This window comes from Homalodisca vitripennis, chromosome 7 (genome assembly GCF_021130785.1).
Source record: "Homalodisca vitripennis isolate AUS2020 chromosome 7, UT_GWSS_2.1, whole genome shotgun sequence".
NCBI classification, from domain to species: Eukaryota; Metazoa; Arthropoda; class Insecta; order Hemiptera; family Cicadellidae; genus Homalodisca; species Homalodisca vitripennis.
Window position 1 is genome coordinate 139,540,448 of NC_060213.1, and position 27,754 is coordinate 139,568,201.

At 33.7% G+C, this 27,754-nt stretch overlaps 2 protein-coding genes across 3 annotated transcripts; both read right to left on the bottom strand.

The window, feature by feature from the left end:
• Positions 1–122: 122 nt before the first annotated feature.
• On the bottom strand, positions 123–27,754 carry LOC124366424. Of its 2 annotated transcripts, none has more exons than XM_046822970.1 (6): positions 21,047–21,189; positions 17,239–17,505; positions 15,499–15,597; positions 6,437–6,545; positions 4,175–4,280; positions 123–862 (listed from the first exon to the last, which is right to left on the bottom strand). In XM_046822970.1, exons 2-6 carry the CDS (start codon positions 17,454–17,456, stop codon positions 828–830), a joined length of 567 nt encoding a protein of 188 aa, XP_046678926.1. In that variant the 5' UTR covers positions 17,457–17,505; positions 21,047–21,189; the 3' UTR covers positions 123–827. The 2 variants fall into 2 exon arrangements, with proteins under 2 accessions (XP_046678926.1, XP_046678925.1); XM_046822969.1 differs by lacking the exons at positions 123–862; positions 4,175–4,280; positions 6,437–6,545; positions 15,499–15,597 and adding exons at positions 21,960–22,354; positions 23,537–23,652; positions 24,276–24,360; positions 27,474–27,754 and having other exon boundaries at positions 17,368–17,505; positions 21,047–21,256.
• LOC124366426 lies at positions 8,608–10,534 on the bottom strand. The gene is made up of 2 exons (XM_046822971.1): positions 10,108–10,534; positions 8,608–8,744 (listed from the first exon to the last, which is right to left on the bottom strand). Exons 1-2 carry the CDS (start codon positions 10,489–10,491, stop codon positions 8,730–8,732), a joined length of 399 nt encoding a protein of 132 aa, XP_046678927.1. The 5' UTR covers positions 10,492–10,534; the 3' UTR covers positions 8,608–8,729.

The window sequence follows — 27,754 nt, forward strand, 5'->3', positions numbered from 1 at the left end:
CAAATCACCCATCCTATTATCCTTTCAAATCACCCATCCTGTTATCCTTTCAAATCACCCATCCTGTTATCCTTTCAAATCACCAATCCTGTTATCCTTTCAAATCCTTCTCTTCAATAACAAACTTTAAACAAAAAATTAAATCTAGTGATCTTTACTACATAGTACACCCAAAGCACATCCATACAGTTAAAAATGGCCTGAGAGAAAACTTTGGACATCCCAAAGAACGGTTACAAATTTACGAGATTTAACACTTTTGTGTGTTACAGTGGTGGTACTAATGAGAATATTTTTACACAAATTAGTTCATGAATGTCATGACTTATAGACATGCCTGCATATCTACACTTATTAATTCTTCAATAGAGACTATTTATATTATGATATAATGAAAATTATTCAGCATTGTTTTTTTTAAAGAACCTAATTTATATGTTCAAACAAAATTTATATATTACATCAACAACTTATACTTAGAAAAATGTTGCTTCAGAAAAAGAACATTCAAATACTTAAAAAACTGCACATTGTGATGAGAAATATTTTTCATTTTTATCACATTTATAACAATAAGAAACTATTTTCCTACAAAGCTAAGTTAGACTTTTTGTTTTACAATTATATTTACTAAGTTACCCGTAATGAAGAATAAACAAAATTACTCAAAAATATTATCACTTCACAAGTGTTAAACATACAACACCTGATGATGAACAAGTTATGCGATATAATACAAGTATTATACACAATTATGTGATTACATACCTATGAGTTCGAAGCACAATTATGCTACACTAGATCACAATTTGAGTTTCTGTACTCGTCTAAGGAGAAGCTGGTAATACTGGATCCCAAAATCCTGAAGGGAAAACAATGTTATTTAAATAAAACTTCACCTTTACAAAAGTATATAAACACAAAAAAGGGTTATCATCCAACATAAATAAAAATTTAAGTTGAAAAAGTAAATAGCTCAGCATTATATAAGGTGAAAATTTAATATAAAATATAAGCTACTTATTACAAGGGCTATTCTAAAAGTAACCACCATTTGGTTACTAAAGAAACACCCAATCAGATTTAAACATTATTTTTGTATACATTTAAAAACTGCATATTTACTCTATTTTTCTACAAACTGCCATAAAGCACTTACACATCTTTTGACTAACTTAGAAATTTCTTCTAAAAATATTGCTGGCTGCACATTTAGCTAGTGACGTTTGATAACTCTTTCAAGTTGTCTTAAAAGTCCTACAGACTTAAAACTTTGTACACAGGTTCCCTCTTGAACCAAGGAAGATCTCTATTGATTTTGAGGTCAAAAGGTCAAGGGCAGCATAGTTGCAAATAATCAGACATTTTTAGATTGAACATATGGGCAACCATAATAGCAATGGAAATATGCAAAATAAACAATTAGACAACAAACTGAGTACAATCATACAGCTCATAATGAAAATCAAAATAAATCTAACAAAATAATTTTGTTAATTTTCAGTAAGTTGGCAACACATGTGAGGAAGTTACTTTGTTAACTAAATTGGTTGGTAAGAGTTTCGTTATGTTCTGTCGGATCCTTCGATACCTAATTGTTCAATTTATAATTACGAGACATGGGAAAACAGGACAAAAGCAACAATTTTCATCAAACCAAAGTGATCCTTAACCTCTAAACCCCATCAGGAGTAAATCTAGAAAATCAAGATTTGCGTGATTTAAATAATCCCGAAGGCTGGAAAAATAAAATTGTTGATTCTCCAAAAAATAAATTCTATTTCTTTCTTTTTTTAATTGGATATTAAATTAAGGTATACTCTTTTGTAGCTAAAATCACAAGCCAAAAGCAGTGAGTTGCACCGTAGAAGTGACCAAAATCGAACCTTTAATTGGAATAGAATAGAATAGAATAGAATATTCTTTATTGCACATATTCTTGGAGAACAGGGCAAAAGTCATGTTTATGTTACAATTGGTGTATGAGTTAGTGTTTGTCAAAAATTATGTGTTCTACATTGAACAAATTCTTGGATTGTGTAAATTGGTCGCTCCAGTAGCCAGTTTCTCAAGGAGGCTTTGAAGTTCTTTTCTGGCAGTCTTCTTAGGGATTCAGGTAGAATGTTGAAGAACATTGCTCCTCAATAAGAAGGTTTCCTCTCAAATAAGCTGAGATGATGTTGATTTAGAGAAAGTTGCTCCTGTGTCTGGTGTTATAGGAGTGTCCGTCTCCAGTCCTTGCTTGCCCTGATTTGATTGTATAGAGGATTGTCTCTTGGATGTAGAGTCCTACTACAGTCAGAATTCTCAGTTCTTTGAAGGCTGTTCGGCATGTGTCAAGTGGTCCTAGTCCTTTTAGAGCTCTAATTGTCCTTTTTTGTAGAACCAGTACCCTTTGGAGATTTGAGATTGTCGTGCCTCCCCAGGCTATCAGGCCGTATCTCAAGTGAGATTCAAACAACGAGTAGTATGCTGTCATAGCTACATCAGTGTTGCTGATTTGTGCAATTCTCCTTATTGCGTAAAGACTGCTATTTAGTTTTTGACAGAGCTGGTTGATGTGTGGTTCCCAAGATAAATTTCGGTCCAAGGTTGAGTCCTAAATATTTTCCGAATTCTATTGTAGTTACTTCTGGGAGACCATGATAGTTATTTTGAGTAGCTGTAAAAATTAGTTGTTGGGTTTTTGATTCATTTAAAACCAAATCATTTAGGTTGCAATATTGTTTAGCCATATTAAAAGCTACAAAGGAGTCAATGTCTAGTTGATCTTTGTTTTTGTTTGCTACAATAAGGGCTGTATCATCGGCGTACATTACCATTTCACAATGGTTTTGAAGGTATTCATGAAAGTCGCTAGTCAGAAGGATATACAAGACGGGTCCAAGACGGGTCCAAGAACAGAGCCTTGCGGCACTCCTCTGCTTACTGGTAGTAGTTCAGATTTTACTTTTTTGACCGTGTTGTGTGTAGTGTAAGTAATTTCCACAATCTGTGTCCTATTGCTGAGGTAGCTCTTGAACCAGTCTATTTCTTTGTCAATTATTATTAATTGTCAATTGGTGGTAATTTCTCCGCATTGTGCTGCTATCTAATGGATTTCTAAGTAACTATATGTGTATCCATATATAATATAATGAATACTGCACACAGGATAATGTGTCGTTATGTCCGCAAGTTATACCATCATTTCATATGAAAAATAAATCTGGATAGTAAATATTATGCAACAAATCCAGAGTTCTGAAATTTGAAAATGTTAAGTATTTATAAAAATGTAGCCAAATCATATTCAAACAGTAAAATATAAAGTCTTTTTGAAGTCATCCACACTGACACCCAATAAATTAATACATAAACAAATTCTATTCAATATTGCATCATTCTAATGGAGATTAACAAAATTTGTTCAAATTGCATCACTCTCCAATTTCTAATATGGTGAGCTTTACATAATTTTTATGATAAAAAAATAATTTCAATTAAACAACAAAATAGATTAAGACACAATGTCTAGGGGACATCAAAATAAGTACAAATTTAGTGGAATATTTATACACTGAAATACCTTCAATTTAACTTGCACAATATTTCATTCACATTAACTCTGACTGGAAACAATTGTGAAAAAAATTATTTGATAACACCAAAAATGATATCTTGTCAGCACAAATAAAAATCAACTGCAAGAACGTCTTAATCAAATTATCACTTTTTATCTTTGATTCTGACAACAAGAAGATTAAATTATTCTCTTCAAATCCACTTTAACTCCCCCCCCCCTTTAAAAACATAAAAGAAAGGTTTTGTAGTGGTCCAAGATTTGTAAAAAAAATGTTTTTTTTTGCAATATTCGTTTTTGGACACCAACAATGAAATAACTATCAAAAGCAGTTTTTGTGAAAATGTCTGTTACATGTGTGAAATAATCTACTGTGACCTAAAAGAAATATTTTGACAAATTACAGATATTGTTACTAAAAAACTGAATACAACCTTAATTTTTCTATTGCCAAATTTATTCTAAACTATTGTCCGTTATATCAATAACAACATTGCTTCAGTTCTTTAACAAGTTTTCAATATTTGTATAATTTGAATTCTCGAAATATCCATCACAACAAATCAGTTTTAATTTTGAATGAATTACTCTCAAAGGGTCCAAATATCTTACCAGGTGGTGTGTTCATTCGTATCTGGTACTTGTCCCTGTGCCTAGAGCAAGCATTCATCCGCGATCTTATTTCCTGGGTGTTATCCAGACCCGCTGCCTCATAGTACTGAAACAACAAAGAAATAATCAAATATACTGTAGTTCATTCGTATCTGGTACTTGTCCCTGTGTCTAGAGCAAGCATTCATCCGCAATCTTATTTCCTGGGTGTTATCCAGACCCCCTGCCTCATAGTACTGAAACAACGGAGAAATAATCAAATATACTGTAGTTCATTTGTATCTGGTACTTGTCCCTGTGTCTAGAGCAAGCATTCATCCGCGATCTTATTTCCTGGGTGTTATCCAGACCCGCTGCCTCATAGTACTGAAACAACAAAGAAATAATCAAATATACTGTAGTTCATTCGTATCTGGTACTTGTCCCTGTGTCTAGAGCAAGCATTCATCCGCGATCTTATTTCCTGGGTGTTATCCAGACCCGCTGCCTCATAGTACTGAAACAACAAAGAAATAATCAAATATACTGTAGTTCATTCGTATCTGGTACTTGTCCCTGTGTCTAGAGCAAGCATTCATCCGCGATCTTATTTCCTGGGTGTTATCCAGACCCGCTGCCTCATAGTACTGAAACAACAAAGAAATAATCAAATATACTGTAGTTCATTCGTATCTGGTACTTGTCCCTGTGTCTAGAGCAAGCATTCATCCGCGATCTTATTTCCTGGGTGTTATCCAGACCCGCTGCCTCATAGTACTGAAACAACGGAGAAATAATCAAATATACTGTAGTTCATTTGTATCTGGTACTTGTCCCTGTGTCTAGAGCAAGCATTCATCCGCGATCTTATTTCCTGGGTGTTATCCAGACCCGCTGCCTCATAGTACTGAAACAACGGAGAAATAATCAAATGTACTGTAGTTCATTTGTATCTGGTACTTGTCCCTGTGTCTAGAGCAAGCATTCATCCGCGATCTTATTTCCTGGGTGTTATCCAGACCCGCTGCCTCATAGTACTGAAACAACGGAGAAATAATCAAATATACTGTAGTTCATTTGTATCTGGTACTTGTCCCTGTGTCTAGAGCAAGCATTCATCCGCGATCTTATTTCCTGGGTGTTATCCAGACCCGCTGCCTCATAGTACTGAAACAACAAAGAAATAATCAAATATACTGTAGTTCATTCGTATCTGGTACTTGTCCCTGTGTCTAGAGCAAGCATTCATCCGCGATCTTATTTCCTGGGTGTTATCCAGACCCGCTGCCTCATAGTACTGAAACAACGGAGAAATAATCAAATATACTGTAGTTCATTCGTATCTGGTACTTGTCCCTGTGTCTAGAGCAAGCATTCATCCGCGATCTTATTTCCTGGGTGTTATCCAGACCCGCTGCCTCATAGTACTGAAACAACAAAGAAATAATCAAATATACTGTAGTTCATTCGTATCTGGTACTTGTCCCTGTGTCTAGAGCAAGCATTCATCCGCGATCTTATATCCTGGGTGTTATCCAGACCCGCTGCCTCATAGTACTGAAACAACAAAGAAATCATCAAATATACTGTGGTTCATCTGTCTATTTACAATTATACATATACGTAAAATCGTTTTTAAAGCTTCCTTCAATGATTGCAGGCATAAAAATAAAAGCGGAAGAGAGCTATCCTTGTCAAGGGGAGTGCTAAACGTAGGTCTTAAATTTTGACATCTTCAGAACTCTAGAGATGTGAAACTTAAGAGCTGCTCTTATAGCGAGACGTCCTTTAGTTTTTCCCCATAAGTACAATGTTAAACCTAATGCACTTTTACGCAATTATTTTTCATCGTAGCGTCATGGGAAATCATTTTGAATATATAATTAAAACGCAATCAAGCCCTTTTTAGGTTTTTACATTTAAAAAATGAAGTAGGTTATATTACTTTTATAAATAACCTATAAATATACTGAAACACTAAAAAGTGTTTGTATACGTATTAATTTTATCTTTAAAATGAGACAACTCTCATAATCATAAGACTAAAATTAAGATTGTAAAGGTGCATAAGGTTAAACCATAATAAGGTGTTTAATTGTTCTTATGGGGGTACAATCAAGATGGCCGCCAGTACAGCCGGCTCTTAAGTGTCAACTCTGAAAGACTTGAGAAGGAACTGAAAACCCTTGGATTAATTACAAGCACAGGAGAACCGAGCTAAAATTAAAAGACCCAAAGTATTTTAAGTTTCTTACAAAGACGTGCATTGTGACCAAAACTCACCTTCGCACACTGATCACAGTCTTGCCCAGGCAGTTTTTTCCGTTCATCCCTCTTACGCACAGTATCCCTTCGGTATTTGTACTTTGGACTTTTTGGTACTTGCGGCAGCCTGAAAATAAAAATATATCACAATTGCACCTTAACCCTTTTAGTGCCAGGGATCTCGCTACAAAACAATGTAAAAAACACGCTTGAGTGCCGAAGGTCTTGCTCCGAGACGAGACGTTCCTACAAGAAGAGTGCCGAAGTCTCACTCAGAGACGAGACATTCCTACGAGAAGAAAGCCGGAGTTTCAGAACGAGACAATTTCTATTTCATTTGTAGTACCTCTATAACTTATCCCATTACTGGCTGATATCATACCAAAGGCAAGAAAATAAATTTTTCTTATATAGTTATTTTACCTTAAAATAAAAGATAAGATTTTAATTTTGTTTCCGTAGAAAAATCACTGTCTAAAGTGATTTTTAGTTTTTTTAAAACATATAAACATGTTTTTGTTCTATATTTCTGATGGACAATTCATTTACCTTTCAAACAAATAAAAATGAGCTTTTAATTATTAAAAATAAATTTTAGATAAATTTTTTCTGATACCTTATGTTTTAGTAAAAATAATCTCTAGCAATTAACTGTATATAAAAATTTTTGTTTATGGTACAATATTAGATTATTACACATGATTTTGAGTTGTTTTTAAATGTTATTTATCATAAAAGTATTGAAATTTAAAAATAAAAATGTTGTATAATAGTTATTTCATTAAAAACTTGATTTTTATTTTGTTTCCATTTCTACGTTGCATTTTTATGTTGCTGCTTAAAGTGATTTTTTAATTTACTTATAAAATTATATAAAAGTTTGAATGTTAAATAGTTACTTAATTCATTTACCTCTAAAAAGAAGTAAAAAAGGACTTTATGATCAAAAATAATTTTTAAAACCTTGCGTTTTCGTCCAAAACCCTCTGGCACCTTTCACATAGTCACACAAAAAATAATTCAGCACTTTTCAAGACGGATTTGATTTTATCTCTGGCACTAAAAGGGTTAATATCCTTTAATTGAATAAATGAATAAATGAATTTATTTCCCATAAGTACAAGACAGTAATACAGTATTGGAAAAAAGCGAGAAATTAATCCGGCCACTTTATCCAGTAGCGTGACCAGTTGAAACTATATACAATACATTAACATAGTAAATCATAGTCTAGCATTTAGAATATTTATAAAAGAAAATCGCCAACTGTAACATCTGTGAGTTCAACTACAATAATTTTGAAAGAAGAAAATAATATTAGTGGATGTATAAGTAATATGATGTAAGTTAAGCAAACAGATGGAATCAATTGTAATGAATATGAATACTTGAATACTTACTTGAATACTTGTGATCTACGTCGCTGACCGACACTTGTCAGATAGACTGCGTCATTAATACACACAGTGTACAATAAATAGATAATTAAAACATGTAAAAATACATTACAAAATATTTACAAGATGGCGTACGACGTGAAAGTTAAAAAAGTGGCTCATGATTTAGTTCTTCCAGGGAGTACAGAGGCCTCTCAAGCAAACGATCCTTTAACACCTTTTTAAAATCTCTCATTTCCAGTACTCGCACATTCTGCGGCAAAGTGTTAAAAATCTTGATTGCAGACAGTGGGTAGGCCTTTTGAGTGCCACTGAGACGACAGCGGGGCATGTCGAGGTCCTGAGCTCGGCGGGGGTGTTATATTTATGCACGTTGTCTCTGGTCACAAAATCAGCCAAGTTCTCCCTAAGAAGCACCAGGGTGTTGAGGATGTACTGGCTATATACGGTGAGAACGCCGAGTTCCATAAAAAGGGGCCGGCAGTGTTCGCGCGGGGCCGATGATGTTAAGATTCTTAAGGCCTTTTTCTGCAGCAGCAATACATCCCGAACAGCCGGGGAATGTCCCCACAGCACAATGCCATACATCAGGTGACTATGAAAAAGGGCATGATACACAGTCAAAAGATAAGGTCTGGTTATCAAAGCCCTTAGCTTCCTCAGGAGGTAAATGACTCGAGAGAGTTTGGTACATACCTTTGATAAGTGGTCGTTCCAACTTAACTTAGAGTCCAGCCAGAACCCCAACAGCTTTACCGCCTCCTGGAAGGGGACCCCAGTCTTCAGAGTGCAAAGCAGCGTCTGGGTTTTTTCTTCATTTATCTTAAGTCTATTACAGTTGAACCAATCTTTAGCCTCCTCTAGTAGGTAACTGGCTTCCAAACGTAGTTGGGTGATGTCGCTCCCTCTGCTCATCAGGGTCGTGTCGTCTGCAAATAACAAAGTTTGGTCGTTCATATGCAGGTCATTGATCATGATGGTGAACAAAAACGGCCCGAGAACAGATCCCTGTGGAACACCATGCAGGATACTTTTAGTGTTTGAAGAAGCCCCCATAAGTGACACTAGCTGTTTACGATTGGACAAGTAATTGCAGACGCTGCTTAGCACTGTGCCCCCTATCCCGTATTTTCGTAACTTTGCTGACAAAATTTCGTGGGAAACTACGTCAAACGCTTTACTTAGATCACATAGACCAAGTAAAACGGAATCTCTGTCCTCAAAAGCTTCAGTAATCCTATCAACTAGGCTAAGCATGGCTGTTGTTGTTGAGCGTCCCCTTCTAAACCCATGTTGAGCGTCAAGTAGCAATTTGTTCTGCTCAAAGTACTCCATAAGTTGGGTTTTCATTATGGTTTCAAACACCTTGGAAAAGATAGGCACCAAGGAGATCGGACGGAAGTTAGATGGCAGCATGGGATCGCCCTTTTTAAAGACTGGTACTGTTCGAGAGGTTTTCAGAATCTCTGGAAATATCCCATTTCTGAGGCATGCATTAACAGTTAAAGTAAGAGGCCCTACAATCTCATTTATTACAGATTTCAAAATAAATGTAGACAACCCATGAACATCCTGGCTCCTTGAGTCCTTAAATCCCCTAACCATGCTTAGTACTTCAATGGTACTCACCTCCTTCCACTTAATAAGCCTCAGTCCTGGTATAGGGTCCATCATTGTTGCAACAGGGTCTGTCTGCACATCAGGCAAGCTTGAAATGATGTTATCAGCTACATTGGCAAAATAATTATTGAACTCATCAGGAGTCGCCATAGTCATGGGGACAGGACCAGATTTCCTGTGACTGTTTACTATTTCCCAAGCAGACTTGCATGGATTGGAAGATTGTAAGATGTGGTTAGTATTACTGTTCTTTTTAGCCTCCTTGACCATCCAACTGTACTCCCTTTTCCTTTCACAGTACATTTTGTAATAAACATCCTTAAGAGCCAGGTTACCAGCACTCTTATGATAGTCATGAAGAAGCAAAACAGATGCACGCATTTTAGCAAGTTCAGGGGTGTACCATTGTTTAACCTTGGGTCCTCTGTTGGAGTAAGATGGTTTAGGCTCATTATGCTTATGCTTGAAAAACTTTACAGGAAACAAAGAGTCGAATTTGTCCTTAAATGTCAGAAAAAAAGATTCAAAATTAGCAGCAGGGTCAATAGGTGTTTTGCTTAATTTCCACTGGGCATTCATTAATTCCCTACGTAGCAAGGACAGGTTATTTGAATTTATAACTCTCTTTTCAATCCTGTAATTAGCAAGCCAAGAATTGGTGCAGGGTCTTACCATGTCTGTTGAAATCGTCAGCACCACAGCTCCATGGTCAGCTACGAGGGGATTGACCACTTCAGTTTCTGTGTTCCACGAGTCAGCGTTAGTGGCCGCAGCGTCCAAACAAGCAGCCCCACGGGTGGGCACACGAGATGTTATATAGAGACCGTAGCTACGCAGAAGGTTTGAGAATGCGGCCTCTTCTCTAGAGGGTATCTCCAAGTGTATATTGAAGTCGCCACAGAGAACTATATTCTTAACTTTAAGTTTGGACAAGTAGTTTAAGCACAAATCAAGCAGGTCAATAAAATGCTCAAAGTCCCCAGATGGAGATCTGTACACTGATACAAGAATGGTGGACACATTAGACATCTCTACAGCTGTCAATTCCAAAACCATTTCAACACAATAAGCATCAAGATTAATTTGTTTGCAGTTTAATTTACTATGAAAATAGTTATCCTATATATTAGTTAAGTAGGTAATAAATATGCCTAATAAATGGGTTAAAGTTATATCTTATATTAGAAAACTACCAGCAAGAAAATAACAATTATTTATACTACTCAATTATACTAAGACATAATTAAGATATTCCACATCTTGTTGTGAAGAAAGCCAAGTGACTGTTTCTTTGCAAAAGTGTTTGAAATTATTAATAATTTTGATTTGAAGTGGCAACTGATTGAAATATTTAGGACCTAGATATTGAAAGGAGTGACGAAAAATAACTTTGTTGACTTTGGGTAATTTAAAACAGTTATTTACAAGACTTCTTGTATTATGAAAATGGTTTGTCGTTGTGTTTTCTCTATTCCCACTTCTGATATAAAACAATCTCAGAACTTTAAAAACGAAAAGATGCTGAAAGGGTAAAATTTTTAATTGTTGAAATAATGGAAAAGAAGTTGTTCTTTTGGTTTTTTTAAGAATTATACGTAAAAAGTAATTTTGAGTGGTTCTTAACTTATCTATTAATGTTTTGTATGTTCCTCCCCAGCATGGTAAAGCGTATTGCAGTCTTGAGTTGATGAGGGCAAAATATAGTGATCTCAAGAGTGTCAAGTTACAAAAATTTCTCAAAAAATAAAATTTTCTAATTTGTGATCTTAGTTTTGCGTGTAAATCTAATATATGAGGTTCAAAAGTCAATTTTTCATCGAGCAAAATTCCCAAATATTTAATAGTTTTTACTTTTTCTAAGGGCTGGCAGGTACATAATTGGAAATTACAGGATGTGGAGTGAAATATCAAGGGGGAGGGTAGATCAAAACCAAAAAAATCAAAAGTTATAAACTTGGTCTTATTTACATTAACCTGCATTTTATTTGCAGAACACCATTTTCTGAGTACTAAAAGATCATTGTTGATTAAAATGTCTAGTGAATTAAGGTTTTTGTGAGTATAAAAAAGTGCAATATCGTCTGCAAAAGCGATAATATTTCCATTAAAATTGAGGTTCAACAAATCATCAATAAAAATAAGAAAAAGGGTGGCTGAGGTCATAGAACCTTGAGGGACACCCGTTTGGACAATTTTTGAATCACTAAAAGTGTTGTTAATTTTTACTTGTTGTCTCCTTTCTTTGATAAAACTATTAAACCAGTCTAGAGCAACACCTCTAATTCCTGCTAGCTCTAATTTTGTTAGAAGAATTTCATGATTCACCATATCAAATGCTTTTTTAAAATCAATAAAGAGGCCAACTGTTTTAAGTTGCGAGTTTAAACCGGTGAAAATATAATCTGTTACTTTAATTAATGCACTTTCCGTAGATCTCCCTTTAATAAAACCAAATTGTTTACTGCTTAAAAAGTTCGTTCTCATTAAAAAGTTATTTAATCTTATCATCATTATTTTTTCAAATAATTTAGAAAAAACAGAAAGCAGGCTTATCGGTCTTAGGTTGTCTAATTTATATGAATTGGGCTTTTTCAAAAGGGGCACAACTAAACTTAATTTAAGATTGTCTGGAAAAATACCATTACTGAAACTAATATTGATTATATACTCTAATATCGGGGCAATTTCATCAATAACATGTTTTAATAAATTTACGCTAAAATTATCATAACCTGTAGATCTTTTATTTTTCAAATTAAGAGCAACTGTTTTGATCTCATCTACTGAGGTAGGAGCTATGAAGAAGGAATTTAGGTAAACATGGGTGGGATGGAGAATTTCGGCAGTGAGTGTACTTGACTGACCAGACTGTATCGAGATAAGATGGTTGTTGATTTCTTGTGCGATAGCGCGTGGTTCTGTTATCACAGTCCCATTATCCAATTCAATACGCACAATACAATTATTAGCTTTGCTGCAACCAGTTAAATTATTAATAATCTTCCATTGTTGTGAAACATCCCCTTTACAGTTTTCTAACTTTTTCGAATAAAACTCGTTTTTTGTAAAATCGATTTCAGATTTTAAGTTGTCAGAAAAATTGTTGAAATAGTTCATAAATGTTGAGTCATAAGGTCTCCTTCTTGAAATTTTATATAACTTTTTTCTTTTATCTATTTTTTTCAAAATCTTTGAAGTTATCCAAGGGCTCAATAACTTAGCTTTTCTTATTTTACTGTCAGTTAAATCTGTCTTACTACTACTATCTACAATATCGTTTAATATTTCTTGAAATTTATTAAAACACAAGTTAACATCTTCCTCAGAAAGAACCTCACACCAATTGACATTTCTTAACTTATCCTTAACTACACTAAAATCGACTACAAACTTACGACATAAACTATCTGTTGACTTTTTATTATTTGATGAGTCATTAAACTTTAGTCCCAAGACACAGTGATCAGTAATACCTACATCGAACACACCACTAGAAAAGAGATTTATATATCTATGTCGAACAAAAATATGATCAATAAGTGTTTTGGAATTAACTGTTATTCTTGTAGGTGTATTCACCAAGGATGTAAATCCATTATTATTTAATATACTATTGTAACCATTTGTTATAGTGCTAGTTTCCAGAATATTAATATTTATATCTCCGACGTATATTACGTTATTTGTAACTCCTGAAAGAAGCTGTGCTAGTTCAGTTAGAAAAACGATTTCAGTTGTATTATGCAATCTATATAAACATATCAGCTTAAAATAAGATTTATTTATTTTAATATTTAACAAAAGAGAATCAGCTGATAACATATTGAAAGGAGGGCTTATCTGAGTACATTCTATTGAATTATCTATAAAACATAAAACACCACCTGCTCTATAATTATCATTGCAATTTGTAAAAAGTTTATAGCCTGGTATATTATATAAACTAGCCTCATCACTATCAATCCAAATTTCGCTAAGAACAATAAACTGAATCCTACATTTTATTCTATCTATTTCTGCAATTAAAGTGTTAAAATTTTTCCTCATACTCCTTATATTTGCATATAGAAAATTGTAATTATTCCTGTCATTTTCCAGGTAAAAGAAATCTTGTAACTCGGAGTACGAGTTTTTTGTAAACATGTTATGGCTCATTTAGGCTATGTGTCTTCTTAATAAGCAAATGTAATAAATAGATTTAAATAGATAAAATAAATATAATAAATATAAGAATAAATAGACTATAAACTAAATAACAGACAAATAAACTATAACAAATAACAAATTTGGAATAGATCAACAAGATAAATATACTATAGTGAATAACAATCATATAGATTTCAATAAATAAATAAATAACAGTTAAACAGAATAACATAATACAAATACGGTTTAAGAAACAGCCCAAACAAGCTAAAATATATAAATACAAAAATACAATTGATATAATAACAGTAGGCAGCAATGCAACTTTAAACATATCTTTTTTGTAACCAATAGCTAGGAGTGTATACAAAGGCATAATAACAATCACTTACTTGTTACTTCAGCTTGTTGAGTTCCTCATCGTTTTCAATCCTAATGAACCGTTCCCCTTCACACTTCCGCACAAAGAACTTGCCATCTTTACACCAAGCGAACTTGTAACCACTTTCTTTGCACTTATTCTTCAATTTTGACAGAAACATTTTGTTTTCCGGTGTCAAGTGTTCACTGACGTAGATTTTCTGGGCGGGGAAGGCGGCATTGATCTGCTCGGCTGTCATTGTCTTCTTATCCTTGAACTTGTTGAGCAAAGTGTCTCTGACGGTCCTTCTTGAGAACTGGACGATGAGTGGCGGAACTCGATCCTTATTGAAAGATGGTACTCGGTGTGCTGTTGATATGTCGGTCTCCTGGATCTCAACTCCTAGGGCAACTCCAACATCTCTCACCAGGCCGCTCACATTCTCTTTTGGTGTCTCTGGGATCCCGTTAATTTCAAGATTATTCTTCCTAGAATATTGTTCAAGTGAGCGAACTCTGCCCTTCAGAGAGTCCACCTCAGCTGTAAGGGCCGAATTTAAATTACGAAGGTTTTCATTTTCTTTCTTAACTAATGCTAACTCACTCTTTATTTCCTTCATTAGATTAGTTGACTCATCCATCTTATCAGAGACAAACTGCATAGACCCCGAGAGCTCATTTAACTCCACCCTCACAGACTTAAGCTCGACAAACATTTGTTGCTTGAAATCAAGTGCTTTAAGCAGTTCTTTAGTAGATTCATTGCTTACCTGCGAAGGAGTAGCGCCTGATGAGGCCCGGCAATCCCTACACCTCCAATCTCTAAAAGATCGAGTTTTGGCTCCATCAACGTCCCTCTGAATACATCGAGCATGGTAGTACTTGTTACAGCTTCCAGCACACTTAATTCCTTGTTCACCTCCCTCACTATCAAACGATCCATCACAGACGGCACAGTTATGCGACATCGTTAGTTTTAAAGTGTATTCGTTTTAAAGTATCAGAACTCTTAAATAAAATGAAGGTTTTATATTATTGGCGCGACGCGACAGGCAGTAGCGTGCACTCGACGTGAGCGATGTAGATAAGCTGTTATCAGCTCGGCGGACTGAGCTAGACTGAAGAGAATTAGTTATGAAAAGAATCTTTGACCTTACTTAGAACAGATTAAGTATTCTAGAATATTTAGTATGGTACTGATTATTAATTCTGATCTCTAACCTTTTTACTACATATTTGAAATTCTGTACATATTTTGTTTAATAGTCAAATGTTATTCAAGGGTTATATTTACATACCGTACATATTTAATTGAAATCGTATGGTCAGATTAACACGTATATAATAAACATTATTTTTATTTTTACGTTTTTAGACTCCCTGTACTTCAAAATGGATATTGAAAAAAAAAAATACTCTCTAGATCATAACATCACGTTTACTTATTCAAAATTCAAGGATCGGGTGCTCTTTCAGCATCAGGTAATTTAATCTTTTTTAAACCTATACTTATATTAGCAAGGACTAATAAAGAAGAGATTAACAAAGAATACACACCTGTCATAACTGTTTTCCACATGAAGACACGTGCTCGTGATAGCAGGATTAAACACGGTCATATCTGGGTCTTCCATTGTTTCTAGAGACTTGGCATTCCTAAACAAAGATTTTGGCTATTACAAGTTTTGCTATAACTAATACTTGGCAGAGAATGCTACATCATCGCTATGAACATTTTCACAATTTAGTCTAATATGCAGGGACTGCTTTGCGTGGTTCTTTGCTATTGTTATAATACACTGTGGTTTTTCAATAAATACAAAGCATGTTAATTTTGTTTTGTAGTCACTTAATTTGTCAGTAACGTTGAGTAAAGTGGCTGAAAATGAACACATAAACGCACTCAATCTTTATTTAGGTTTAAAATATAATTCTTATTCATTTGTATATAATTGTGTAACAAATTAGAATTATAAGATGAATGTTTTCAGCCAACCATGACAGTTTTATAGTCCAAAAGTTAAATTAACAGAAAACCGTTCACAGATGCCTTTACAAAGGTTCCCCTATGGTGCAAGCATCGATCATTGCTCTAATAAATTTGGATTGGTAAGGTATAATTATAAATACCAATCCAATTGGCATACCTAGGAGTTGGATTTGCCTTTGCAACGCTGGAGGGGGAGAGAGGGGATGAATCTGATTCAAGCACACACTTCAACGGAATAAATCTGAACAAATCTAATTTAAATAAATTAGATAGGCTTGATTCAAAATCAAACATTGATATATTTCAAACAAATAAGATTGTGGTGATACATATAGTTTTCAAGGGCTTTTGAGATGTGTTCTATCCCCCTCATCCCTTCCTTTTAGTTATGTTAGTTATGCCACTGACCAATCCAGAGCCAAATATGAATTTTATAAAAAGATTTAGTTAGTAATCATTTGAAAAGTATTTAATGGGCTAAAAGAGTAACAAATCATAGAGTAAAGAAATTTTACTGACAGATAAGTTGGTAATTTTTATTATAAATGCAGTACATTTTTTCTTTATTTGGCAATTATTAAAGAGGAATTCTACTCAAGTAGTTTTTTCTATATACATTAGAATGTTAAAAGGTGTAGTGAAGGAAAATAATTTATATTATCCTCTATACATTTCAAATTGAAATCAGAATTTGAATTTTGAAATAAATGGATCAGCAAGGAACATACAAAATAGGTATGTTATACGAATAGTTCTTGGTATTTGGAAATAACAAATCCATGTTCTGCCAACAAAATCCACAATGTACTTCAACATATTTGATGTTGTCTGAATCATAACAATCATATTACAACTAATCAGAAAATGTTATAGTGTAAACAGAAGCCTGGCTCCTAATTTTTTTAGTTTAGCAGGACCTAGTGCACCTTAGTAACAATGTTCTTCATTTCTTTAATAAATTAATAATTTTATAATCTTCCGTGTATTCGATTTGGTTTTCATTTGAACCACATCAACATGCAATCGTTTAGTACTCATATAACAACCATACTCTACCAAGGAAATTCAATAGTAACGGCGTGTCAAAACAAGATTACTTACCAGAAGTCAATAACAACTTTAGCACAAATTTTACTATTTGCAAGGGGGATAAGAACCACATTACAAAACTTAACAACATGTAAAAAATTTCTTCTTCTAAATCTAAAAGTTCCTGATATATTTCTCAGTGGAAATAAAAAAAATAAAAAGCCGTTTTTAACAGCTAATAAGGAATGAAAGAAGTTTTGATAATCCACACGACCTACCAGACAAAACTCGTCCTAGATAGCCGGTCAGGACTGGGCAGGACCATATCCTTCTCGTCGTCACTTAGCTTGCTGCCACCAGCAACTCCCCCCTTGAACCTTTCTGACAGGGAGATGTCATGCTTCTTCTCTGTCCGCGACAGACTCAGTGTCATCTGTTTCATCTTCTTTCCGTTTGCGGTTCCGGTATTACTTTCGATCAACACGCTCGGTTTCATCTTCCATGTGGTGGCTTTGTCCTCTTGAGCGTCACACGTCCCACTGGACCTATAGAACGATATACTACAATTATAATATTCATTTGTAATAATAGGTCAAAAAGTGTTCCTCTGCAAAAATTTAAAAAACATGATTAATTTTCCCGCAAATACATAACAGAATTCAAACCACATTAAATAACGGGAATTTACTGTATCAAAATAAAATAAAAATCACTAAAACTCTAAATCATGAAATTTAACAAAATACACAATACCAAAATTTCTTATTTTTTTATTTTTTATCAAGTTTTATTTACTCTTTAAAATAACAACAATTACAAATCATTATATTCATAAACACAAAATCCCTATTTGGGTTTGTCTGTATTTTCACTTAATACTAATTACTAATTCTTTTCTTAACATCTATTGAGATAAATCATGTATACCATGATGATGAATATTTTTTATATGATTAAAGGTTAACTGATAAATATATCATGATCAATAGCCCAGAGAGGCATACAAACTAAGAGAATGATCATCTGCCAGTTAAAATTTTCACTAGTGCCGTAACTATTTCAGCCTGCTTTCAAGCAATTGCCTAACACAGAAAAGTTTTTTACTCTCTACTACACATTAACCCATTTAACTCATTTTGTTTATAATTGCTTTGAAAAGCTTTATATGCAGAATAATATACCAGGTGTTTATAAACAAATATCAGAGTTTTAACATTTTGTAGTATTTATTATATAAAACTTAAATTAAAATTAATATATGAAATTCAAGAGCAACTCAAATATTTATTTATACCTACAAGCTTACAAGTGTTTAACCCTCTCCCGGGCAAACGCCTCGAAATGCCTCGGCAGGGCGCCTGACGCTAAAGTCCAAACGCCTCCAATCACCTCGAACTGCTTTATCAACGCCCTCTGCTTTGTGCTGCTGTTATGCGATTGTTTGGGGAACTAATACTGGAAATATCTATTGGCATTGTCATTGTTGCCTTGTTTATTCATAGTTTTATGACCAGGGACGCTATCTAAGATTAATAATTTGAAACGGTTCATTGATTACATTATTGACGGTGATCTAGTTGTTTAGTAGTACAATTCTTTCTGACTTATGCTGCTATCTTAAGTAATTTGATGAACTATTTGGGACTTTTTATAACCACTCATTTACTGATATCATTTTGTTAGTTGTTTTCACAGTCAATTAAAACAAGATTTTTCATATAAGTTTGACTTTTTGTTTGATTTTAATTTACCTCATAAGTTTGATATTTTTTAAATAAATACAACGTTATTATAGAGGATTTAATTATCTTTGTAACGATGTACAATACATAATAGTTTCATTAAAATAATGTTCTTACCTTAGTAAAAAACGCAAATAAGTGTGCCCTCGTGGCAGAGCGCCCGATTTAATTCAGCCCAGTAGCGCCAAAAGCGCGTCGTGGTAATTCGACCGGGAGAGGGTTAATGTAAGCTCTATTTTTCACACGGCACACATCAAGTTGATAGCCGCAGTTCTTCCCAAACTTCGATCAATGTGATCAGGAGTTGTAACAGCTGGTTGAATCCTGTTCCTTAAGTCGGGTAGGTCAACTGGTAGCGGAGGCACATACACACAATCCTTTATGAATCCCCAAAGGTAGAAATCACATGGCCTCAGGTCCCGTGAATGTGGAGGCCATGTGAAACAAGCTGTCATAAGGTTCCTTGCTGCCAATCCATTTTGAACCAATCGCGTACCGAGTTACATCAGTGAGGTGGTGCATCATCTTGGTGACAAATGAAGTTCTGCGGTTCATCTTCTTCCAATTGAGAAAATAACCATAGTTCTAGAGCATCAAGATAAGAAATACCAGTTACAGTTCCATCTACAAAAAAGGACAGCCCCAAAAACTTTCCAACTAGATATGGCACACAAAAACATTCACTTTAGGGAGCCTCACTGAAATTGTACCATCTTGTGAGGGTTTTCTGAGCCTCGTTGTGAGTGTTCAAATGCCCAATGAGGTGAAATGTTGGTTCATCACTGAAAACAACATGATCTAGATAGAAAATCTTCATTGTAGTGCAACAATATTTCGCTTGCAAAATTAGCACATGTAACACATAGTCTGCAGGCTTTAAAGTCTGTAAGCCTTTTGTTCTTTGTTTTTGATAAGAACATAGTTGTAAGCGTTTCTGCAAAACTTTTCAAATACAGGAATTGCTAATTCACGACTAGCCTTCTGAACTGATTTCTGTGGGCTACGCGTGAAAGTCTCTCTCACTCGCTCAACACTCTCTTCACTAACCGTTGGTCGTCCCATACTCTTCCCTTTGCAAAGGCAACCGGTATCTTCTAACTGATGATATCATCTATGAATATCATTATCAGTTGGAGGAACACAACCGAACCTTATATGGAACGCACAGTTACTACAGATTCGGTCTTTGTAAACTGCCGAACGCAAAAAGCCTTCTGTTCACAAGTCACCATTTTTGCTACTAGTGCTTTCTAACGGATGGCGTAAGAAACATTGCATCCACATGCGCACAGGTGACAACAATAAAACTGTTTGAGTTACTCTTAGATGTGATGTATGAATTATAATTTTAAATTATATGTAAAAAACTACAAAGTGTTAAAACCCCGATATTCATTGACAAACACCTTATAATAGTGAGAATTGTATTTAAAATGTCAGTTTTAATATCACTAAATATTATATGAAATTTGTATACTGTTAATGCTAAAATGAGTGGGAAAAATTACAGCAACACCTCCATAACCTTATGAAGTTATAATTCCATAATACACTATGTTACAGTTGAAAGTATTTTTTACAGAAATTGAATAATACTAAGTTGGTCAAAGTGGAAGTGTTAAAACTTTTTACTGCACGCACCAATCAAGGTCTACCAATACCTCAATAGGTACAAAGAGGAGTTCCACAAGGGCCAGGCTTCAATCCAGTACTCTACACTAATTTTACAAGTGATACCTCCAATACATGCCGATGATAAAACACTAATCGTTCAAAATCACAAGTATAAGGAGTTATATTGAAGTCCTAACGTAGCAACAATAAACATTTAATATACAAATACATTTTAAAATACATCAGCAAAAGTCTAAATTTATCAAATCGAAATATTTCAAAGTACTACATCAAAATAACCTAGGATTATGTTTAATGGGTACTTGTTCCAAACATAAACAAGTTAAACAAAATAAAAAACAAAACACACATTTTTCTAATATTAGATAGCTCATATTGGTCACATTTTTTTATGTTGGACGTATTTTTTATTTATGAAAACACATCAGACTGAAGAAAAACTGCTGATATCAAGCTAAACCACATCCTGGTTTAAAATTAGACGTGATAACGTCCTGTTCAGAAAACTGGGTTGACATATTACTACCATTTTAATTTATTACATCAAAGTGGTAACCTGACATAATAAACCAGACATGTGCTTACTATTCCTTTTCTTCAGAACATTGTAAACTAGAAGTGGCCGAATTTCATAGCTATAATTACTGTCTTCGCACCTGAAATACATTTCTTGTTAAAACATTATGATTGTAAAGTAAAAGGTCCTCACCTTGAGTTATTGTGGTCACAAGCTTCTATGAGCTCGGAAAGCACTGACGGGACTCTTAACCGACTGGTTCAGAACTAACGTCTTGTTAGCGTCAACTTCAAGAGGTTGGAGAGGGGAGTTGTATGACCTAGGAGAAATATTTCTCTTCGTTGTTCCTGATAAAACAGGTGAACACTTTGATTTCTTCGCCACTTGCTGAATGTCGGCTTCCTGAAAAACAATTGATGCTCTTGAGCTACATTTTCTGTTAGGTTCGGACTACACGTGCGGACGAACCACTGTGTATTTTTCGCTCCATTTATTAAAACCGTTACTTCTTATTAAGCGGACTACATGAACCACCAGGACATGTCAATGTGGTAGTCTGCAGATTGAACAAGTATTCAATTAAAGAACAAATAAGCGCACAGACCATCGGCTCACTGGACTACACGCAGCAGCAAGCGTTTCTCGTGCACCCCCACTTTCCTCATCTCAGTTAATGTGTCTACTGCACTTTTTAAAGAAAAATTGAATTAGTGTTTAACAAATTGCAATGTCTCTACTTTGTTTGGTCCTATGTGTGTTACTTAAAACATAAAACTAAACGGTTCGATTTGACCGTGACATATCTTTTCATATTTTTCTTGAAAAAATGATGTAATATTACAACAAAATCCGACTTGTATCAAATCCATAATGAACCTAAATAAGAAAACAATTACGAAGATAGCTGAAACAGTTAGCAAACGCTTTGTAACCAGGCCTGCACAATTTCGACAGATTTCGGCACAGAAAATCAGCAGCATTTTGTCCTCTCGTGTAGCCTGAGCCTTAATTAGCTTTTGAAGTGATGTATCTAATAATAATTACAAATAAACAAATTTTTGAAACTATTCAGTATTCCAAAATCACAATTTACACTTATTCTTACCTCTTCAAGTGTATTTCTATTTTCCTTTAACACATGTTTAGTACGAGTTATAGCAAATTGATGGGACGGTGATCTTGATATATTGTTTCGTCTCTCGTGTCCACCGCTTCTTGGAGATTGTGGTACTAGACAGGTCAAAGGTTCTGTCTCGGGTATCACCAAAGGAGCACAAAGTCTGGGGTCTTCGGATTCTTCACCATCGCCAGCGACGGTTTCATTAACTAAAATTTTCGAGTCATCTTCACTTTCATAATCATCCTCCTCGACCAGATTGAGACCTCTCTTAGTCCTCCTTTGCTCCATTTCCAGACCCCCAGAAACCAGTTCAGTGAACAGCTGGTGCGCATTTGTCATCTGGTTGGTGTTACATTCCTCTAAGTTCTCAAGTGTTTTCGCTGAAAGAAAATTTAAAATGTACCAGTAATTTCCAAAATGAAACATTTAATTATATTGGATGTCTATCATGAACAGATCATAGACAAGTGTGTCTATAATATATTGCAACATTTATTACATATTACTTTGTAAATAAATCAGTCAACCTACTCTGTATCAACCTGGACTCAAAGCTTACCTGGAAACACCACACAGATGTTCTTTGCACCCGATTATCTAGAGTAGTATTTTTGTTAAAAAATACTCAAAACTTGTACCAGCTCCACCTATATTATATATAGTATATTTTGCACTGTTTCACTGACATCTTTTGTATGGAACTCTTCTTAGGGGTAAATCAAGTAGTGTTAAAGAGGTAATTCTAATGCTTGAGGAAAGCATTATGCACAATGTTCAATGTTCCCTATACCCTGCATTTTTATATTTCAATGTATATTAAAGAAAATTTAGACATACTAAACCTTAGAAGCTCAAATCATGATTACTCCACTAGATATCGAGACCTTATTGACTTAGAATTTGCTAAGCTTACTAAAAACCAGCACTCATACTTCTATATTGGTACTAAATTATTCAATAAGCCGCCCATAAACGCCAAAAGTCTCTTGTAAAAAATCGTAAAATGTTTTGCTTAAATGGTTAAAAAACAAAAAGCTTTTTATAATGTTAACGAAATGCTTATGTGTAATGTAGATAGTTTATTCTTTTAAACTTTTGATTTGTACTATTTACCATATGTATGTAGTATGCATTTATATATGTCTTTATACTGTTGGTGATATATTGCATATATGTATAACACCTCTGATATAAGGACTTTGTCATTACAGTGTATTTGTGGGACGACAATAAACATTCTTGATTCTTAACATTTATTCATATTTTTCCTAAACAATAGGTCAATTTTTATTGGCTGCATGCTTTTTATTAACTCAGTTTTATATCTGAAGAATGTAACATTTACCAGTACAATAAAATCTGTCATAAGTTGACCAAGTTGAGTCATGATAAAAGAAATTTCAAAATATGAATAAGTTAAATAAAGTTTTTAGATTATACACCTTTATATTAGTAAAATCATAAAACAATAATTGTTATAATTTTTACATATTTTCTTTTTAAACCACTCCATGTACAAAATTAAACTGAACAATGCAGATAAAAGAAAGAAAGAGGCTTACCAATAGATTTTAACAGTTTGGCCTTTTCTTGCTTTTTAAATTCTTCTTTTTTCTTTCTTTCTTCATTCAATTTGTTTAGAAGGATATTGCATTTGGTGCATTTTTCTTTGCTCATCCTAGAAAAATTCATGTAAAGCAGTGAAGAAATGTACAAATCATGAAATAAGGTTTTCTTTTTTGCATCATTGTCTAAAGAACTGTGATTAAATCTATAAACAATCAGTTTAAGAAACAGTTGTAATTAAATATCCCGTGTTTGACAAAAATGGAAGATTATTAGAATTGTGGAAGATTTTGTCAACAACAAAACTAAAATTTTTTTTATTAAGCCTGTCATAACATTTCATTTAAATTTCCAGCAGATGCATCACGTATTTTTTTTTTACTATATAATGGACTGTAAATTGTACATTTAAAATCATTATAGCTGTTTTTATGGAACTATCAATTTTTAACAAATCATATTTTTGTAAAAAAGCAATAAAAAAATATACATGCCAACATCTATCTTACACCAAATTCAGTGAAAATCAGTCAGTCTGTGTGGTTACAAACACAATACTAAAAATCAAACATTTATTTTACAGATGTACAAATAAATAATTTCACCAAACACAGTTTTTTTTACTTAAGAGGTTCTAAATACATAATTATTAAAAATTACAACAATAAAACATACATACAAACATACACTGAGTGTATGAACTGTTTTCTTAGTAGCACACACTAAACTTCTTACCTTTCTATTTTAGCCTGAAATTCAGCACATCTTTCAAGAGCTTCATTTTTCTCATTTTCCAATTTTTTGCACTTCTCTTTCAAACCTGAGAATACACAAAACATAACAAAAGTATCGTAAGAGTAATACAAACCATTTTTCCTCATCTATTAAAAAAAGTACATAAAGCAACCAAATCATTACAATTGATTGCTTGAGTAAACTTTAATCTATATTTACATACATCCCAAGAGAAATAAAAAAATATAATAAATTCAATAAAACACAAGCCTGTATAAATGACGACCAATCCAAAATTGTTTTAAAAAATCTGCAGAAATGCATAAACAAAAGTACAAGCTGCACACAAGCTGTTAAGTTTTATAGGTGGTTAGACTTTATCGCAAACATAATCTTATTTTAAAATACTAGAAATATACAAGAGTACTGTATTTATTTAACTAATTAAGCTCAACTCTGACATGTCAACTTTTAGAAGAAGTTGGAGTGTGTGACCAATATTTGAACTTTCTAGGTTAATTAGTGTCTGAGATGTTTACCATTTAAAAGTATCATGCAACATTGTTAAAATTTCAGTTTTTTTTTATCTTTGACAACTAAAATTCTCTGTAAAATAGACTACTAAAATTTAGAATTTTTAATATTCATTGTCGATACTTGTATAAAAATAAAATATAATAATAATCCACGAGATTATGGTCCAAAATTGTTTAGTATGCATTGATTTCATATCGAAATGATCCTGTGTTGGGAGAAAAATTCAAATACAACAAATTAAGAAAATACCAAACTATATCTTAAAAGGAGGGATGTTACCTCCCTGCATCAAAAGAAAATGCAATGCTCCATGACTTACACTATAGAGTCATAATACCTACACTGTATTATGACTGAGTACTTGTGACACACTTGTCGCATGTAGGCCTACGGGTTATGTAAGCAATGTTACACTACATTTCACTGTTTCAAATCATGGATTTAACGTTCCAAGAACTTTCTTTAATGTTGTATCATCTTGTATTATTGGAAACCCCTGTCTAAAATGTATACAATGCAAGACAGCGCAGCATTGGGAAAGTTGAATGTGACATATTAATTTAGAAAATATGCTGGGTTTCTGTATTCTTGGCAATGTTGAACAGGTGAGAAATAATAACCAAAAAAGGGTTGCTTCAATGTTTGTGTCCACTAAGCACGCCAACATATAATTTGGCACCAAAATACCAATACTGTATTTTAAACCTTGCTAATCCTCCGTGTAGTCTTGCTCAATTCTAAATTATCTAATTATATATTTTGACAATATCAGGAGGACACTATTTTGGAAGAGATTTTCTTACTGGGGACCTACAAAAATTACAATAAAAAACATTTTATTTGATTTACTGTGAAAATTATATGTCATTATGACGATCGATTCTGTTTTCTGCCTACCAAAAGGAGAGGCAATGTCGATGAGAAGGACGCCATTCTGTAACTACCTACTATTTGTTATTAGGCTATTCTTTCTTAAAGATAGGATTCAATTCAGTGACTAAGATTTGGAGAAATTCCAAAAGCCAGAAGCTCCTCAAAAAAGAGATGAGGGAGCTAATGAAACTAGTCTGGAAGTCAAGATGTGTATCAACTTAACTTTGTGGCTCAAAACAAGACCAACCACTAGTTGATTTTAAAAAATGTTAATCACCTCAGCTTCATCTCGAAAACTATTCAACAAAAGAATGATCGTAGTATTCTCCAGACTCAGAATACAGCTCATTTTTATAAGTTATATACTAGTCAAATAATTAAGTTTTTGAATGTTTATTATTCCAATAGGTTTTGTGTTATTTAAAAAATTTAAATATTATCAAATGTTGATCAGACCCAATGTCCATAGATTTGTGGGAAAGCTGATTCCTTCTTCTAGTCATTGGTTTCAGTGGTTTATCATAGCAATAGTATTCGAAGAATTGGCTCAGAACATAGAGAAGCTTTAATTAACTCTTTGTTTTGGAAAATAACTTCAAAGTTGATCAAGCACTTTCAGAAGCAAGACAATATTCCCAGGGAGACAATGTGATGTACAGTATTAAAGAAAGCTCTTGAAACGTTAAATCCATGATTTGAAGCAGCAAAATATTGTGTAACACTGCTTGCAGATTTTACAATAAGCTTACATGCGACGAGTGTGTACCCAGCACTTAGTCATATTACAGACCACTCCGTCTACTAATACTATTTAAAGTAACTTAAAAAGTAATAACCCTTCTAAATAGAATTATAGCTTTTATGGTAAAATATTAATTTTTTCTTTCTTTGAATTGAAATATACTTTCCTATTATTGGCAATCTAAGTACAAGTAGTCTCGTCTCAGGGTGGAAAATTTCATGACACACTTACAGTTAATTTTAAATAAACTTAGGAGGCCTATGCCTATTTAACAAATAACAAGTAGATACAATGCAGTATTTTAACGACAATATTAGTTTACCCGGTATTTATTTACAATACCGTGACCATGAAAAATGGACTTTTTTTCATGGGTTGGGCATTTATAGCCAAGTATTATTATCACAGGTGCATATAAACTGGGGGGAAAGTATATTATTGTATTATATTGATGCCTTTCGGGCATTATTGCGTTAAGGATGGAAAATAACCGAAAAATTTTGTCGAACAACACTTGGAGGGTTAAGGATCAGGGGCATCACGTGATCTGGGATTCGACTTTTGCAAGCTCGAGTTAATTTTTTTTCTAAAAGAGCAAGCAGTGCGCAGCGGGCAGGCATCGTTGAAAGGATTAACGTACTAGATTTCAGTAAAATTGCCAGATGTACTGTCAAAAACAGAGTTTTCAGAGGATTTCAAAAAATCGTAACTCCTTTGATTTTCGTTGCCGACGAATTTTTTCTTCACTATCAGGAAAAAATTGTAGTTTTCAGGAAAAAAAAATGAACATACCTTTCCATGGTCACGTTATTGTAAATTGATACCGTTTACCCATATTTAAACATGTTTAGAACAAATAGATAGATAGCCAATTCATGTTGCGTAACCAACACACTATAAACTGCCCAATGAATCAGATACTGTTTTTGAAGAGGGAAAGTATATCATAACCTCAAAACACATGTGATATTCAATGTTTTAGAATTTATTAATACTGTGGTTATAACTATCATTGATAAGTAGTAAACTACTGAATAATTACTTACTTTTGGTAGCAGCAAGGACCTGTTGCAAACATAAAATCTGGTTGTCAATTTCAACCAAGACGGACGAATCCATTTCAAAATGTTACAAGATAAGAACTGTCACAATTTAGTTTTATAGCACTATTGAAATAACATGAAACATCGCAATTCATAGACACGAGCTTAAATTCTTTATCTAGATGCGTGCGTTTGTTTGTCGGATTTGTATAGAAAGTTTAACTATCACCCGTAATCAATCATTTATTCTTGAAGTTTTGTCCATCCTCCAAGTCCAAACTCTT